At 39.8% G+C, this 15490-nt stretch overlaps 1 protein-coding gene across 2 annotated transcripts in view; it reads right to left on the reverse strand.

Annotated features, from left to right (window-relative positions):
• LOC115225546 (protein kinase C-binding protein NELL2) overlaps positions 1-9170 on the reverse strand; it is a 19748-nt gene extending 10578 nt beyond the window's left edge. For both annotated transcript variants that reach the window (XM_029796471.2, XM_029796469.2), the window contains exons 1-2: positions 9037-9170; positions 8050-8181 (exon numbers count right to left, since the gene is read on the reverse strand). In XM_029796471.2, coding sequence (XP_029652331.1) covers positions 8050-8181; positions 9037-9076 — 172 coding nt within the window. In that variant the 5' untranslated portion in view covers positions 9077-9170. The remainder of the gene's footprint in view (positions 1-8049; positions 8182-9036) is intronic.
• Positions 9171-15490: the final 6320 nt, after the last annotated feature.

Genomic DNA, 15490 nt, shown 5'->3' on the forward strand with positions numbered 1-15490 from the left:
TCGATGTAATCGACTTAATCCGTTTGTCTGTCTTTGTTTGTCCTCTCTGCGTTTAGACCCTTGTGGGTAGTAAAGAAATAGGTATATTACCACCAGTACAATGGCCACAGCTAGAGATGATGACCAATCAGAGACAAGCGACACAGAGGAGGTAACCGGCGCTCCCAGGGCCACCACCACAGATGATGATTAAACATTTATCAGCGACACTGATGGAATGACTGGTCCCGCACGATGTTACCCCCAGCCACACCTGCACTAACACTAGCAGCATCATCGCCAACCATATGGCCAGAAACGATAACCACGGTGATATCACCGCTGGGTCATTTTCACGACAACGTCAGCAATGGTGTTACCAATAGCACCCCCAGGTTCGGAGCCTACCAGAGATATACATATTTCTTTATTACCCACAAGGGGCTAAACATAGAGGGGAGAAACAAGGATAGACAAATGGATTAAGTCGATTACATGGACCCCAGTGCGTAAGTGGTGCTTAATTTATCGACCCCGAAAGGATGAAAGGCAAAGTCGACCTCGGTGGAATTTGAACACTGAACGTAACGGCAGCCGAAATACCTATTTCTTTACTACCCACAAGGGGCTAAACACAGAGGGGACAAAGAAGAACAGGCATAGGTATTAAGTCGATTACATCGACCCCAGTGCGTAACTGGTACTTAATTTATCGACCTCGAAAGGATGAAAGGCAAAGTCGACCTCGGCGGAATTCGAACACTGAACGTAACGGCAGCCGAAATACCGCTAAGCATTACGGCCGGCGTGCTAACGATTCTGCCAACTCGCCGCCAGAGATATACCAAGCGTATGAATATAGCTGCCTCCCAAGTTTGTAAATATATTGGATCAGCTTCCATAACCAACAGTCATCCTTCAGAGTCCCAGAAAAACGTTTTGTCACGTCTCTAGCCAGCAATGTATGGCACCTCAAAGATCAAGAGAGCCCATGTGATATCAGGTGGAAAATAATAGAACATCCCAGCCCAAGGCGCAGGAGTGGCTGTGTGGTAAGTAGCTTCTTTACCAACCACATGGTTCCGGGTTCAGTCCCACTGCGTGGCACCTTGGGCAAGTGTCCTCTTCTATAGCCTCAGGCCGACCAAAGCCTTGTGAGTGGATTTGGTAGATGGAAACTGAAAGAAGCCCGTCGTATATATGTATATATATATATATATATATATATATATATATATATATAGGTGTAGGAGTGGCTGTGTGGTAAGTAGCTTGCTTACAACCACATGGTTCCGGGTTCAGTCCCACTGCGTGGCACCTTGGGTAAGTGTCTTCTACTATAGCCTTGGGTCGACCAAAGCCTTGTGAGTGGATTTGGTAGACGGAAACTGAAAGAAGCCCGTCGTATATATGTATATATATATATATAGGCGCAGGAGTGGCTGTGTGGTAAGTAGCTTGCTTACCAACCACATGGTTCCGGTTCAGTCCCACTGCGTGGCACCTGGGTAAGTGTCTTCTACTATAGCCTTGGGCCGACCAAAGCCTTGTGAGTGGATTTGGTAGACGGAAACTGAAAGAAGCCCGTCGTATATATGTATATATATATATATATATATATATATATATATATGCGTGTGTGTGTTTGTGTGTCTGTGTTTGTCCCCCAAGCATTGCTTGACAACCGATGCTGGTGTGTTTATGTCCCCGTTAATTAGCGGTTCGGCAAAAGAGACCGATAGAATAAGTACTGGGCTTACAAAAGAATAAGAACCCGGGGTCGAGTTGCTCGACTAAAGGCGGTGCTCCAGCATGGCCGCAGTCAAATGACTTAAAACAAGTAAAAGAGTAAAGAGTAAAGAGTATATATTAATGGGAGCAGCTGTTGCGAAATCTGCATCGCAGAGGGAACCAAAATTCGTTAGGACTAGGGTAAACCTGACCCGATGAATAACTGTAGAGAAATTTTCTCTAAATGTGTCCATTTCAAGCGCTGCCTACCGGAAAATTGCTCCTTCCCGTTTGCTGTAAAGTTTTTTAATCCTCTGGTCCTAGGGAGATAAAACGTCCTCATTAACGTTTTTATATGTTAGCCGTTAAATCTCATTATCTTAGCATTTCTTCACGTCCGCATGGTTGAAAGTTATATTTTGTCTTTGTATGTGTGTGTGTGTGTGTGTGTGTGTGTGTGTGTGTGTGTGTTTGTCTGTGTTTGTCCCCCCAGCATCCCTTGCTGGTGTGATTACGTCCCCGTAACTTAGCGGTTCGGCGAAAGAGACCGATAGAATAAGTACTAGGCTCACAAAGAATAAGTCCTGGAGGAGTCGATTTACTCGACTAAAAGGCGGTGCTCCAGCATGGCCACAGTCAAATGACTGAAACAAGTAAAAGAATATGTATGTGTATGTTTGTGTGTCTGTGTTTGTCCCCCTGACGATCCGTCCACAAGGCTGTGGCTTTCGTGGGTACGAAACCATTGGTAGCTCTATGTTACGTGTAGTTTCGTTCTCGACGGTGGTAGACAATTGTAATGAAGCCATTGTTATTGTTTTACGTGTTTATTTACTTTACATGTTACACGGACTGTCAACATTCAGCGTAGTAATACATATATACTTTAGACACAATTCGGACTGTTTACCAACAAAATAGTGCCAAAAGTGGGGATGTATTCTACGCACGTATGCCTACGTATACACATAGATATGAGTGTGTAACACTCTATGACTAGAATTTAACTATTTTTAAAAATATATACAGGGTGCAGGAGTGGCTGTGTGGTAAGTAGCTTGCTAACCAACCACATGGTTCCGGGTTCAGTCCCATTGCGTGGCATCTTGGCAAGTGTCTTCTGCTATAGCCCCGTGCCGACCAATGCCTTGTGAGTGGATTTGGTAGACGGAAACTGAAAGAAGCCTGTCGTATATATATTATATATATATATATATATATAATATATATATATATATATATATATATGTGTGTGTGTGTGTTTGTGTGTCTGTGTTTGTCCCCCTAGCATTGCTTGACAACCAATGCTGGTGTGTTTACGTCCCTGTAACTTAGCGGTTCGGCACAAAGAGACTGATATAATAAGTACTGGGCTTACAAAAGAATAAGTCCTGGGGTCGATTTGCTCGACTAAAAAAGGCGGTGCTCCAGCATGGCCGCAGTCAAGTGACTGAAACAAGTAAAAGAGTAAAGAGTAAGAGGTGCGGCAGAAAGGGGGCCCCAATGTCAAAGGTTGATAAAAAAACAAACGCACGAAGAAGCATGAAAAATCTTTGTATTTCTGTGAAGTTCATTAGATGCCATTTTTTTTTAGTCTGTTTCGGGTGGTTCCCTCCATGGCCTGGAATGGAGAACATCGGTAATATGTTGTTGAAAAGTTTGTTTTTCCTTGTATCTTCATGTGTTTGATTTTTTATTAACCTTTGGCATTGGGGCAACCCTTCTGTCGCACCCTGTACACACATACACACACACACGCAAGAATTTGTCTTATGAAGAAAGGCTGAAGACGCTCGACCTTCATTCTCTAGAAAAACGACGACGCCGTGGTGATCTCATTCTTGCTCACAACATCATAAGTGGAAAGTGTAACCTCTCGAAAGAGCTGTTCTTCACTCCTGCTCCAGAGCGTCGGCTGCGGGGTCACTCCGAAAAGCTCTACCTGCGACGATTTCATCTCAATTGAAGGAGAGGGGCTTTCTCTGTCCGGGTTGCGATCCATGGAATAACCGATGCTGGTGTGTTTACGTCCCCGTAACTTAGCGGTTCGGCAAAAGAGACCGTAGAATAAGTACTAGGCTTACAAAGAATAAGTCCTGGGGTCGATTTGCTCGACTAAAGGCGGTGCTCCAGCATGGCCACAGTCAAATGACTGAAACAAGTAAAAGAGTAAAAGAGTAAAATGCTTAGTGGCATTTCATCTTTTTTTACGTTCTGAGTTCAAATTCTGCTGAGGGCGACTTTGCCTTTCGTCCTTTCAGGATTGATAAAATAATTACCAGTTAAGGACTGGGGTTGATGTAATCGACTTAACCCCTCCCCTGAACTTTCTGGCCTTGTGCCAAAATTTGAAGCCAATATAAGACTAAGCCTGAAATTGCTTCCATCTAGCTGGGAGGTACAAAATAGGGGTCAAGTATTGATATGAATTTAATAGTTTGATAAAGCATTCTCGATCTGAATGGAGTTATTACACTAGGTAACAAAATTTTGATTTTTTTTCTATCTTTGGGACAGTAAGCATTATTTCTTATGTGCTTCTGTCTACAAATCAAAGGATATGACTACTATTCCCTTCACACTTTGCTTTTGTCATCTGGACATCAATGTTTTGAAACTGACCTATTTTCCATTACATTTCTGATTCAGTACTGAGTTGCTGAAGCAGAAATAGCGTTATAGTAAATATTCTGCTCAATAAAACAGATTTGCTTGTTGTCTTCGGTCAGAAAGTGTTATTTTCTATTTGCTTCTCTCTAGAAATCACACGAAATCATTACTATTCCCTTCAAATTTTGCTTTTGTGACCTGGACATCAATGTTTTGAAACTGGTCTATTTTCCATTACATTTCAGACAGATTCAGCACAGAGTTGCTGAAGTAGAAATATCGTTATAACAAACTAGCACTATGACCCGGCAACGCCGGGTCGTAATGCTAGTGCATGCATATACAGCTGCGTGTGTGCGCACATACACGCGAGTACTGTCCAAATCTTCGACCAATCACATACAGGTAGCTGACATTCAATTGGCGTATCAAGTTTCGTGCATTTTGATTGGGTTTTGGATAGAAAATTCACAAAAAAGTCACTTCTATTGATTTTTTAATGGCTTTGCGGAGTGACTAGGGAAATGTAAAGATGTGCACGACCACCCTTGGACGGTTTTGAATGACCATAGAAAGTGCGAGCCCTCTAACTGAAAAATAGTAGATTTGTATAAAGGACACACACAGAGATATTTTGCCGTTTATATATATAGAGATAAATGGCTTTGCGGAGTGACTGGGGAAATGTAAAGATGTGCACGACCACCCTTGGACGGTTTTGAATGACCATAGAAAGTTAGAGGGCTCGAACTGAAAAATTGTGGATTTGTATAAAGGACACACACAGACAGACATTTTGCCGTTTATATATAGAGAGATATTCTGCTCAATACCACAGATTTATCCCTTGCTTGAACTTAACCACTTGAGCATGTCCTTTAACAGTTGACAATATGTTCATCTCTAATCATGAACAGGAGTATTGGGGGGAGCATCATAGCGATATGTTGAGAGGGATTCTTTGCGGTTTGAATAAATATCGTAACAAAAATAAAGTTTAAAGGAAATCTTTGCCATTTTTCATACTTTCTAAGAAGAAGCAAATAGGAAATAATGATTGCTACCCAAGGATAGAAAACCGTGTTACACAGTGTAATTTCACTTCTTGCAAAGGAATTGAAAGATTTGAAACATGTGATGTGTTGCTCCCTTCATATGTAGCACCCTGGGTACCTGGTCCAGTGGCAGACATCTTCGGCCTGCTCCGTGTATATAATACAGGGAAGGGTTGGTTGATGGACAGAAGTTTTTCAATTTAGGCTGACAATATGTGCACCTCTGATCATGAACAGGAGTAGTGCGGGAGCATCATGGCCATGTGTTGAGAGGGATTCTTTGGGGTTTGAATAAATATCGTTACAAAAGCTAAGTTTGCAGAAATATTAACCATTTTCATACTTTCTAGGGAAATAGCAATTGGTAGCCAAGAACAATAATCGTATTACACAGTATAATCTCTCTATATATAAAGCTGAAGTTGTCTGTGTGTGACAGGTTTGGTAGCCTTCAACTAACACTATCTCCTCCAAGATCCTGCGGCGCAAGTTGACCAAAATTGAGAGTATGATAGAAGAAGGCTTGCTCTTCATTCCGTAGAAGAAAAAATTCAAGTTGGACCATGTTAACACCAAAAATTATTTACATCAAAATTTCGTGCATTTTGATTGGATAGAAAATTCACAAAAAGTCACTTCTATTGATTTTTTTAAATGGTTTTGCGGGGTGACTGGGGAAATGTAAGATGTGCACGACTACCCTTGGACGGTTTTGAATGACCATAGAAAGTTAGAGGGCTCGAACTGAAAAATTGTGGATTTGTATAAAGGACACACACAGACAGACATTTTGCCGTTTATATATAGAGAGATATTCTGCTCAATACCACAGATTTGTCCCTTGCTTGAACTTAACCACTTGAGCATGTCCTTTAACAGTTGACAATATGTTCATCTCTAATCATGAACAGGAGTATTGGGGGGAGCATCATAGCGATATGTTGAGAGGGATTCTTTGGGGTTTGAATAAATATCGTAACAAAAATAAAGTTTAAAGGAAATCTTTGCCATTTTTCATACTTTCTAAGAAGAAGCAAATAGGAAATAATGATTGCTACCCAAGGATAAAAACCGTGTTACACAGTGTAATTTCACTTCTTGCAAAGGAATTGAAAGATTTGAAACATGTGATGTGTTGCTCCCTTCATATGTAGCACCCTGGGTACCTGGTCCAGTGGCAGACATCTTCGGCCTGCTCCGTGTATATAATACAGGGAAGGGTTGGTTGATGGACAGAAGTTTTTCAATTTAGGCTGACAATATGTGCACCTCTGATCATGAACAGGAGTAGTGCGGGAGCATCATGGCCATGTGTTGAGAGGGATTCTTTGGGGTTTGAATAAATATCGTTACAAAAGCTAAGTTTGCAGGAAATATTAACCATTTTCATACTTTCTAGGGAAATAGCAATTGGTAGCCAAGAACAATAATCGTATTACACAGTATAATCTCTCTATATATAAAGCTGAAGTTGTCTGTGTGTGACAGGTTTGGTAGCCTTCAACTAACACTATCTCCTCCAAGATCCTGCGGCGCAAGTTGACCAAAATTGAGAGTATGATAGAAGAAGGCTTGCTCTTCATTCCGTAGAAGAAAAAATTCAAGTTGGACCATGTTAACACCAAAAATTATTTACATCAAAATTTCGTGCATTTTGATTGGATAGAAAATTCACAAAAAAGTCACTTCTATTGATTTTTTAAATGGTTTTGCGGGGTGACTGGGGAAATGTAAAGATGTGCACGACCACCTATGAAAATCCCTATTTTTTTACGATTGTTTGACCGCCGTGTCGCCATTTTTCGGTATATTTCAAACAGAAAAATGTTCACCTAAAGAGAATAACAAGCTACATAATGCAAAACTTTTACTTTTCAAAAATTCCAATTCTAAAGGGTCGAAACAAACCCGAGCAACGCCGGGCGATACTGCTAGTCTATATATATAAAGCTGAAGTTGTCTGTGTGTGTGTATGGCAGGTTTAGTAGCCTTCAACTAACACTATCTCCTCCGAGACCCTGCGGCGCAAGTTGACCAAAATTGAGAGTATGATAGAAGAAGGCTTGCTCTTCATTCCGTAGAAGAAAAAATTCAAATTGGACCATGTTAACCCCAAAAATTATTTACATCAAAAGATGCTTTTTTTCTATGAAAATACCTATTTTTTTACGATTTTTTGACTGTTGTGTCGCCATTTTTCGGTGTATTTCAACCAGAAAAATCTATATATATATATATAAAGCTGAAGTTGTCTGTGTATGGCAGGTTTGGTAGCCTTCAACTAATTCTATCTTCTCCGAGACCCTGCAGCGCAAGTTGACCAAAATTGAGAGTATGATAGAAGAAGGCTTGCTCTTCCTTCCGTAGAATTACATCAAAAAGGTGCTTTTTTTTTCTATGAAAATCCCTATTTTTTACGATTGTTTGACTGTTGTGTCGCCATTTTTCGGTGTATTTCAACCAGAATAATGTTCACTTAAAGAGAATAACAAGCTACATAATGCAAAATTTTTACTTTTCAAAAATTCCAATTCTAAAGGGTCGAAACAAACCCGAGCAACGCCGGGCGACACTGCTAATATATATATAAATAAGAACAGTATAACAAAGATTGATTAGTAGAATGACTGAATGTGAGAATAATTTTCAGTGGAATTTGTGAACAGTGCCATACCTGCATGTATACATGTCATCTGGGTGCAGAAAGACAGTCCTGTTTCGCCACAGAAACATGTATTGCATTCATCCTTGAATATGTCGCCGACATGGTGAACTTTTCCCTTATGGTTGCAGACGACACCTGCGAGTATTGGGAACGAAAAAAGGTAGGGTTCAATCAGTAAATGAAATTAATGAATGAATGAAGAAAGGAAGGAATGGAGGAATGATGGAATGAAGGAATGAAAGAATGGTCAAGAGAAAAAAGGGAAGGAAAGACGGGAGAAAATAAAGGAAGGACAACAGACATATTATTCCTTTATTGAGAGAGAGGGGGGGAGAGAGATTGAAAGGGGGAAGGAGATTGAGAGAGGAGGAGGGGAGAGAGTGGTGAAAGGGGAGTGTAAGAGAGGGAGAGAGAGATTGAGAGAGAAATAGAGAGAGAATTAGAGAGAGAAAGACAGAGAGTGGGAAAGAAAGAGAAAAGAAGAAGGAAAGAACGAGAGTGAGAGAGAGAGAATAAAGGAGAGAGGGATTGAGATAGAAAAAGAGAGAGAAAGGGAGAAAAAAGAGAATCAGAGAAAGAGAGAAAGAGAGAGAAAGAGAGAAAGAGAGAGAAAGAGAGAGAAAGAGAGAGGGTGATAGAAAGATAAGGAGAAAGAGAGAGAGAAAGAGAGTGAGTGATTGAAAGATAAAGAGAAAGAGAGAGAGAAAGAGAGAAAAAGAGAGAGAGAGTGATAGAAAGATGAAGAGAAGGAGAAGAGAGAGAGAAAGAGAGAGATAGAAAGATAAAGAGAAAGAGAGAGAGAGAAAGAGAGAGAAAGAGAGAGAGTGATAGAAAGATAAAGAGAAAGAGAGAGAGAATGATAGAAAGAGAAAGTGAGAGTGATAGAAAAATAAAGAGAAAAAGAAAGAGAGATAGATAGAGAGAGAGAGAGAAAGAGTGAGAGAGAGTGAGAGAGGGCCTTGAGGTTTTCATTGTGTCCTATCTTCTTACCTGCAGCAGCGGCGACAAGACAGGTGAGAATGGCTAATTTGATCATCTTCCCTCGTTTTCCAGAATAAGACGACGACTGCCTCTGAACGCCGCGCAAACCTATTTATAAGGCTCTGTTATCACCCACCTATCGTTTGCATAGCAAGTTCAATACAAACATGTGATTAAATGAGATATATTTGTTTAAAAAGAGAGCAAATAGAAGAAAAAAATGTAACAAGCAAACAAACAAAAAACCAGACACACAGACAGACTTGAATCTAGGCCCAAAAGAAAATTGTTCTGATAAGGATGAGAACTTTAACATCTGCAAATGAAAATATCCACGACTTTGGGGCAAATTGTAAATTAGGCGCAGGAGTGGCTGTGTGGTAAGTAGCTTGCTTACCAACCACATGGTTGCGGGTTCAGTCCCACTGCGTGGCATCTTAGGCAAATGTCTTCTACTATAGCTTCGGGCCGACCAAAGCCTTGTGAGTGGATTTGATAGACGGAAACTGAAAGAAGCCCGTCGTATATATATATATATATATATATATATATATATATATATATATTATATATATATATATATATATATATATATATATATATATATATATATATATATATAATATATATATATATATATATATATATATATATACTTTATTTAAAGCAGCAGAAAATTCAACAAAATCTGTTACTCTGAGTTTCTCGTTGCCGTTCATCAGACAGTTTTTGCTAGAATGGAACCGATATATCAATTCAATCTAGACTCTTACAAACGCTACACCTTTAAAAAAAATGGACTTGTTTGATTGGCCCTTTAGAAATAACGGTCAATCTTCGAGCGATAAACAAAAAAAGCTCAAAAATATATGTATATATATATAAAAAATTATAAAAATTATAAAATTCAAGGAAAAAACCTTACATTGAATAAAATACATATTGACGTTAATGAAGAAAGTATAATTAATGCATAGGAATTAAAACCTATTATAAATATTACACTGCAATACATATTTATATTAAAGTGTACATATATATATCAACATACACAGAAGGAGGCGTGCAAGCGCCATACATATACAGACGTATAAATATAAATCTAAAATATACACATAAATGCATGCGTACATATATGCATGCAATCTATCTCGCACGCAAGTTAAAATCATCGATGTAGCGATTCTCATATACTGAGTAAAGCTTAAGTAAGGGGGACGTAAAGTTGTATCAGTATCAGTTAGAGAAAAAAACGAAAGAAAGGAAGAGAGAGAAAAAGGAAGGAAGAAGGGGGAAGGAAAAAAGAAAAAGGAGGGGTGGGGAAAAAAACGAAATAAGAAAATTTATGTATACAAGCTGTGTAACCGCATTATTGACATATATGGAGACAAGTATACAAATACACAAGTTCGAATGGATACATACACATACAGTCGTGTATATGTGTGCTTAAGCACAAACATACGCTCACTTACACATACACAGATACGCATGCTTACAAATACATATCCATGGCTATACACATACTTATATCAAAATTCTAATTTTTGACAACATTGCTTTTTTTAAAAAAAGTGAGTGCAATAATAAAAAATATATACGAAAGACATGTAAAATAAAATATAACACCCTATTTTGGATCATCTATAAATTAAAAATCAAGGTAATCCTATACAATACAATAATTTGAAATAAACAAAGTCGAAGGTTTTTCCTAATGTATATGTAGAAATATAAGACTTTGCTATACGGAATGAAATCTGCATAGCGCGAAACAAAATCCATCGTAGCGTTTACATACTAGTTCAAGAGTCAAAATCAAAATTTCAAAAATCAAAAATACAAAATATATGCTCTATCCACATGGTATATTTATATTCGACATTTTAAATTTAGTTGCGTGCCTACATAAGTTCATTAGCTCCCTTCTTTGATTCAAAGAATTATTGTCTTTGAATAAAATGTACATTTTTTCTAATAGGCAAAGTTTGCATTTAAAATTATTTCTGTATGCTCCATGTCTGTATGGTGCCGCTCTGTCCAGAATGCTTCATGTCACGTTGAAAGGTGGGGTTTCCTTTTCTTTTAGTTCCCAGACATATTTTGCTAGGCTGGTCCTCTTCCTATTCTCTGGGTATTTAAATGAATTTTTATGTGAATAAAATCGTGTTTTAAATGAATTTTCTGAAGCCCCTGTGTATGTCTTGTATTCCGATGAGCCTTCTACTTGCGCCTTGGCTCTATAAACTACTCCTTTCACTAGACATTTCCCTTCTAACGGACAGGAGTTTTCGTTTTTGAAATTGCATTTCTTAATGGGCTCCCTCTGGTATTGCGAGTAGATGGCTTCCAGAGGAGAAGAGTAGAAATTACTTCTTTTTCAGCTCTACAACAATGTCCAGCAAACTGGACTCTCCTACCTTTCACAAGAGATGACACAGGTTGTAGTTTCCCATATATTTGCATTTTGGTTGGATGGTGCTTCCACGAGAGATTTTGAGCTCTCATAAGGAGGCGAGTGTAGGTTCCATCCAACCGCCTCTCAAGCTTCTTTGATAACGTCCAGGTTTCTGAGCCATATAGTAGAATTGGTTCGACTGTGGCTTTGAATATTTCAAGTTTGAAGTCTCTACTTAGATTTGATGACCAGATCTTATGCATGTCATTACAGGCTGACCAGACCATACCCTTTCTAGTTAGAAAGTCTTTTCCAGATGATGATATGTATGACCCAAGATATTTGTAATCAGAAACCATATTTAAAGGCGCATTGTTGAGAGTGTGGATGATGCAATCACTGTTGGACAGGCACTTATTTATGTATTCCGTTTTGGCCTCATTGAGGTAAAGACCTACACAATTTGAGGCTTGTTCAAGAGATTGTAAAAGAGACTGGGCATTGGAGAGAGAATCACTGATAAGAGCGATGTCGTCAGCAAAGTCAGTGTCTGTCAAGTACTCAGCTGGGTGTCTGAAACTTCTTCTTGGTTTTATTTCAAAGCCCTTACCAGAGATGGAATCAACTGACATACGTAGCACATAATCAACAACAATGATGAAAAGAAATGGGGCGAGTGTGTCTCCCTGCAGTATTCTGGCTTTGATTGAGAAAGATGATGTTTCTCCGTCAGGAGTTAAAATGGTTGAAGACGTATCTGTGTAGAGGACCTTGATGGCAGAAATGATTTTGTCTGGTATCCCATAGAGCTTAAGGATTTCAAACATCTTGTACCTATCTACAGAATCGAACGCTTTAGAAAAGTATACAAATACGAGGGGCGTTCAATAAGTAATGCCCCTGACCCACTTGCAGTTGTTTGATCTAGCTGATTTACAGGTGTTTGAACTGAGTCAAGTGTGAAATGGAGCCTGTTGAGTGTCGAGCAGTGATCCGGTTTTTGTATTTGAAAGGACGCACACCACGGGAGACTTTTGATGAAATGAAAGTAACTTATGGTGATGATGCCCCATCATGTGACCTTGTAAAACGCTGGCATCGTGAATTCAAACATGGTTGGAACTCTGTGGAAACAGCTCCCAGATCTGGTCGACCCCCTTCTGCCATTGATGAGGCATCTGTCCGTCAAGTTGAGGCTGCCATTTTGGAAGATCGACGCATAACTATTCGCCAAATACCCCATGAGATCAAGATTAGTACTGGGTCTGTGGAAACTATCATTCATGACCATATGCATATGCAAAAGGTGTCTGCCAGACGGATTCCTAGGCTGCTCACATCTTTCCAGAAGCAAGAACGCGTCGAGTGCTCGAGGGTGAATTTGGAAATGTGCCAAGAAGATGGGTCAAAATTTTTCAAAAGACTGATTACACAGGATGAAACCTGGGTCCATCACTATGATCCATAGACCAAAGCCCAGTCAATGCAGTGGAAACACCGTGACTCACCTCCTCCAAAGAAGGCAAGGGTGCAACCCTCCGCTGGCAAGGTCATGCTCACAGTCTTCTGGGACCAGGACGGAGTAGTGAGGACAGATTTCCTGGCAGAGGGTACCACAATTACAGGAGCCTATTATGCTTCACTTCTGAGGAAATTAAGAGAAGCTATCAAAATCAAGAGGTGGGGCAAGATCAGCAAAGGCATCCTCCTCCTGCAGGACAACGCTCCGGTCCACAACTCGCGTGTCGCCAGATCAGAAGCACAGGCGTGCGGATATGAACTCATCCCCCTACTCTCCTGACCTTGCACCCTCTGATTTTCACCTCTTCCCAGTCATGAAGTTGTTTTTGAAAGGAAAGCGTTTCCCAGATGATTCAGCCTTGATTTCTGAAGTCACGTTGTGGTTGGAGGACCAAGCTGGGGTCTTCTACAAAAACGGTCTTCTGAGCTGCATCAAACGATGGCAGAAATGCGTAACTCTGGGTGGTTCCTATGTAGAAAAAGACTAATAACTGTGCCAAGTTTCGTTGCTCTACTCCTATGGGAAGTGGATCAGGGGCATTACTTATTGAACGCCCCTCGTACCATTGCAAGATCGCGAGTAAATGCCCTGATGCGGTACCAGGCAGTGGCTCTCATGGCTTCTGATCTTAACTGATTGGAAGTGTTATCATGTACATTGTTTTGTCTTGGTATAAAAGATGGGCTACAGCAAATATTCTGCTCAATACCACAGATTTGCTTGTCAGTTGTTTGACCGTAACCAGTTGAGCATGTCCCTTGATGGCTGACGATATGTGCATCTCTGATCACGAGCAGAAGTAGTGGAGAAGCATCATAGCCATGTGTTGAGAGGGATTCTTTGGGTTTTGAATAATTCACCTCTGGAAACATGGGTGTTTCGTTCAACATCCTTAAACAAACCTTATTCAGGGACCTTTGAGCAGGATAGGTTACCCGTCCAGAAGAAAATTCTAACTGGGCCCCACCTGCAAGGTCATGCGCTGTTTATCTTGATATGATATCACCATGTCGTGCACGTATGGTTGTGATGCATGTGCCTGGTGTACCCTTATCAGACGGGTAGTCATGATGGGTATATTGGGCTTCGTATATTTTACCCCAGTGTCACTTTGATGGCATGCACTGCTCTCTCACTCAATAATGATAATAATAAAATGCCCTGATGCAGTACCAGGCAGTGGCTCTCATGGCTTCTGATCTTAACTGATTGCAAGTGTTATCATGTACATTGTTTTGTCTTGGTATAAAAGATGGGCTACAGCAAATATTCTGCTCAATACCACAGATTTGCTTGTCAGTTGTTTGACCGTAACCAGTTGAGCGTGTCCGTTGGTGGCTGACGATATGTGCATCTCTGATCACGAGCAGAAGTAGTGGCTGACGAAATAATGATAGTAATGATAATAATAATAATAATAATAATAATAATAATAATAATAATAATAATAATAATAATAATAAATGTCCTGATGCAGTACCAGGCAGTGGCTCTCATGGCCTCTGATCTTAACTGATTGGAAGTGTTATCATGTACATCGTTTTGTCTTGGTATAAAAGATGGGCTACAGCAAATATTCTGCTCAATACCACAGATTTGCTTGTCAGTTGTATGACCTTAACCAGTTGAGCATGTACCTTAGTGGCTGACGAAATAATGATAATAATGATGATAATAATAATAATAATAATAATAATAATAATAATAATAATAAATGTCCTGATGCAGTACCAGGCAGTGGCTCTCGTGGCTTCTGATCTTAACTGATAGGAAGTGTTATCATGTACATTGTTTTGTCTTGGTATAAAAGATGGGCTACAGCAAATATTCTGCTCAATACCACAGATTTGCTTGTCAGTTGTTTGACCGTAACCAGTTGAGCATGTCCATTGGTGGCTGACAATATGTGCATCTCTGATGATGAGCAGAAGTAGTGGCTGACGAAATAATGATAGTAATGATAATAATAATAATAATAATAATAATAATAATAATAATAATAATAATAATAATGATAATAATAAAATGCCCTGATGCAGTACCAGGCAGTGGCTCAAATGGCTTCTGATCTTAACTGATTGGAAGTGTTATCATGTACATTGTTTTGTCTTGGTATAAAAGATGGGCTACAGCAAATATTCTGCTCAATACCACAGATTTGCTTGTCAGTTGTTTGACCGTAACCAGTTGAGCATGTCCCTTAGTGGCTGACGATATATGCATCTCTGATCATGAGCAGAAGTAGTGGGGGAGCATCATAGCCGTGTGTTGAGAGGGATTCTTAGAGGTTTGGATAATTCACCTCTGGAAACATGGATGGTTCGTTCAACATCCTTAAACAAACCTTATTCAGGGACCTTTTGAGCAGGATGTCGGACCTTAACCAGTTGACCATGTCCCTTAGTGGCTGACGATATGTGCATCTCTGATCACGGGCAGAAGTAGTGGGGGGGGGGCATCATAGCCGTGTGTTGAGAGGGATTCTTAGAGGTTTGGATAATTCACCTCTGGAAACATGGATGGTTTGTTCAACATCCTTAAACAAACCT

Source organism: Octopus sinensis, linkage group LG28, assembly GCF_006345805.1.
Source record: "Octopus sinensis linkage group LG28, ASM634580v1, whole genome shotgun sequence".
Taxonomy (NCBI): Eukaryota; Metazoa; Mollusca; class Cephalopoda; order Octopoda; family Octopodidae; genus Octopus; species Octopus sinensis.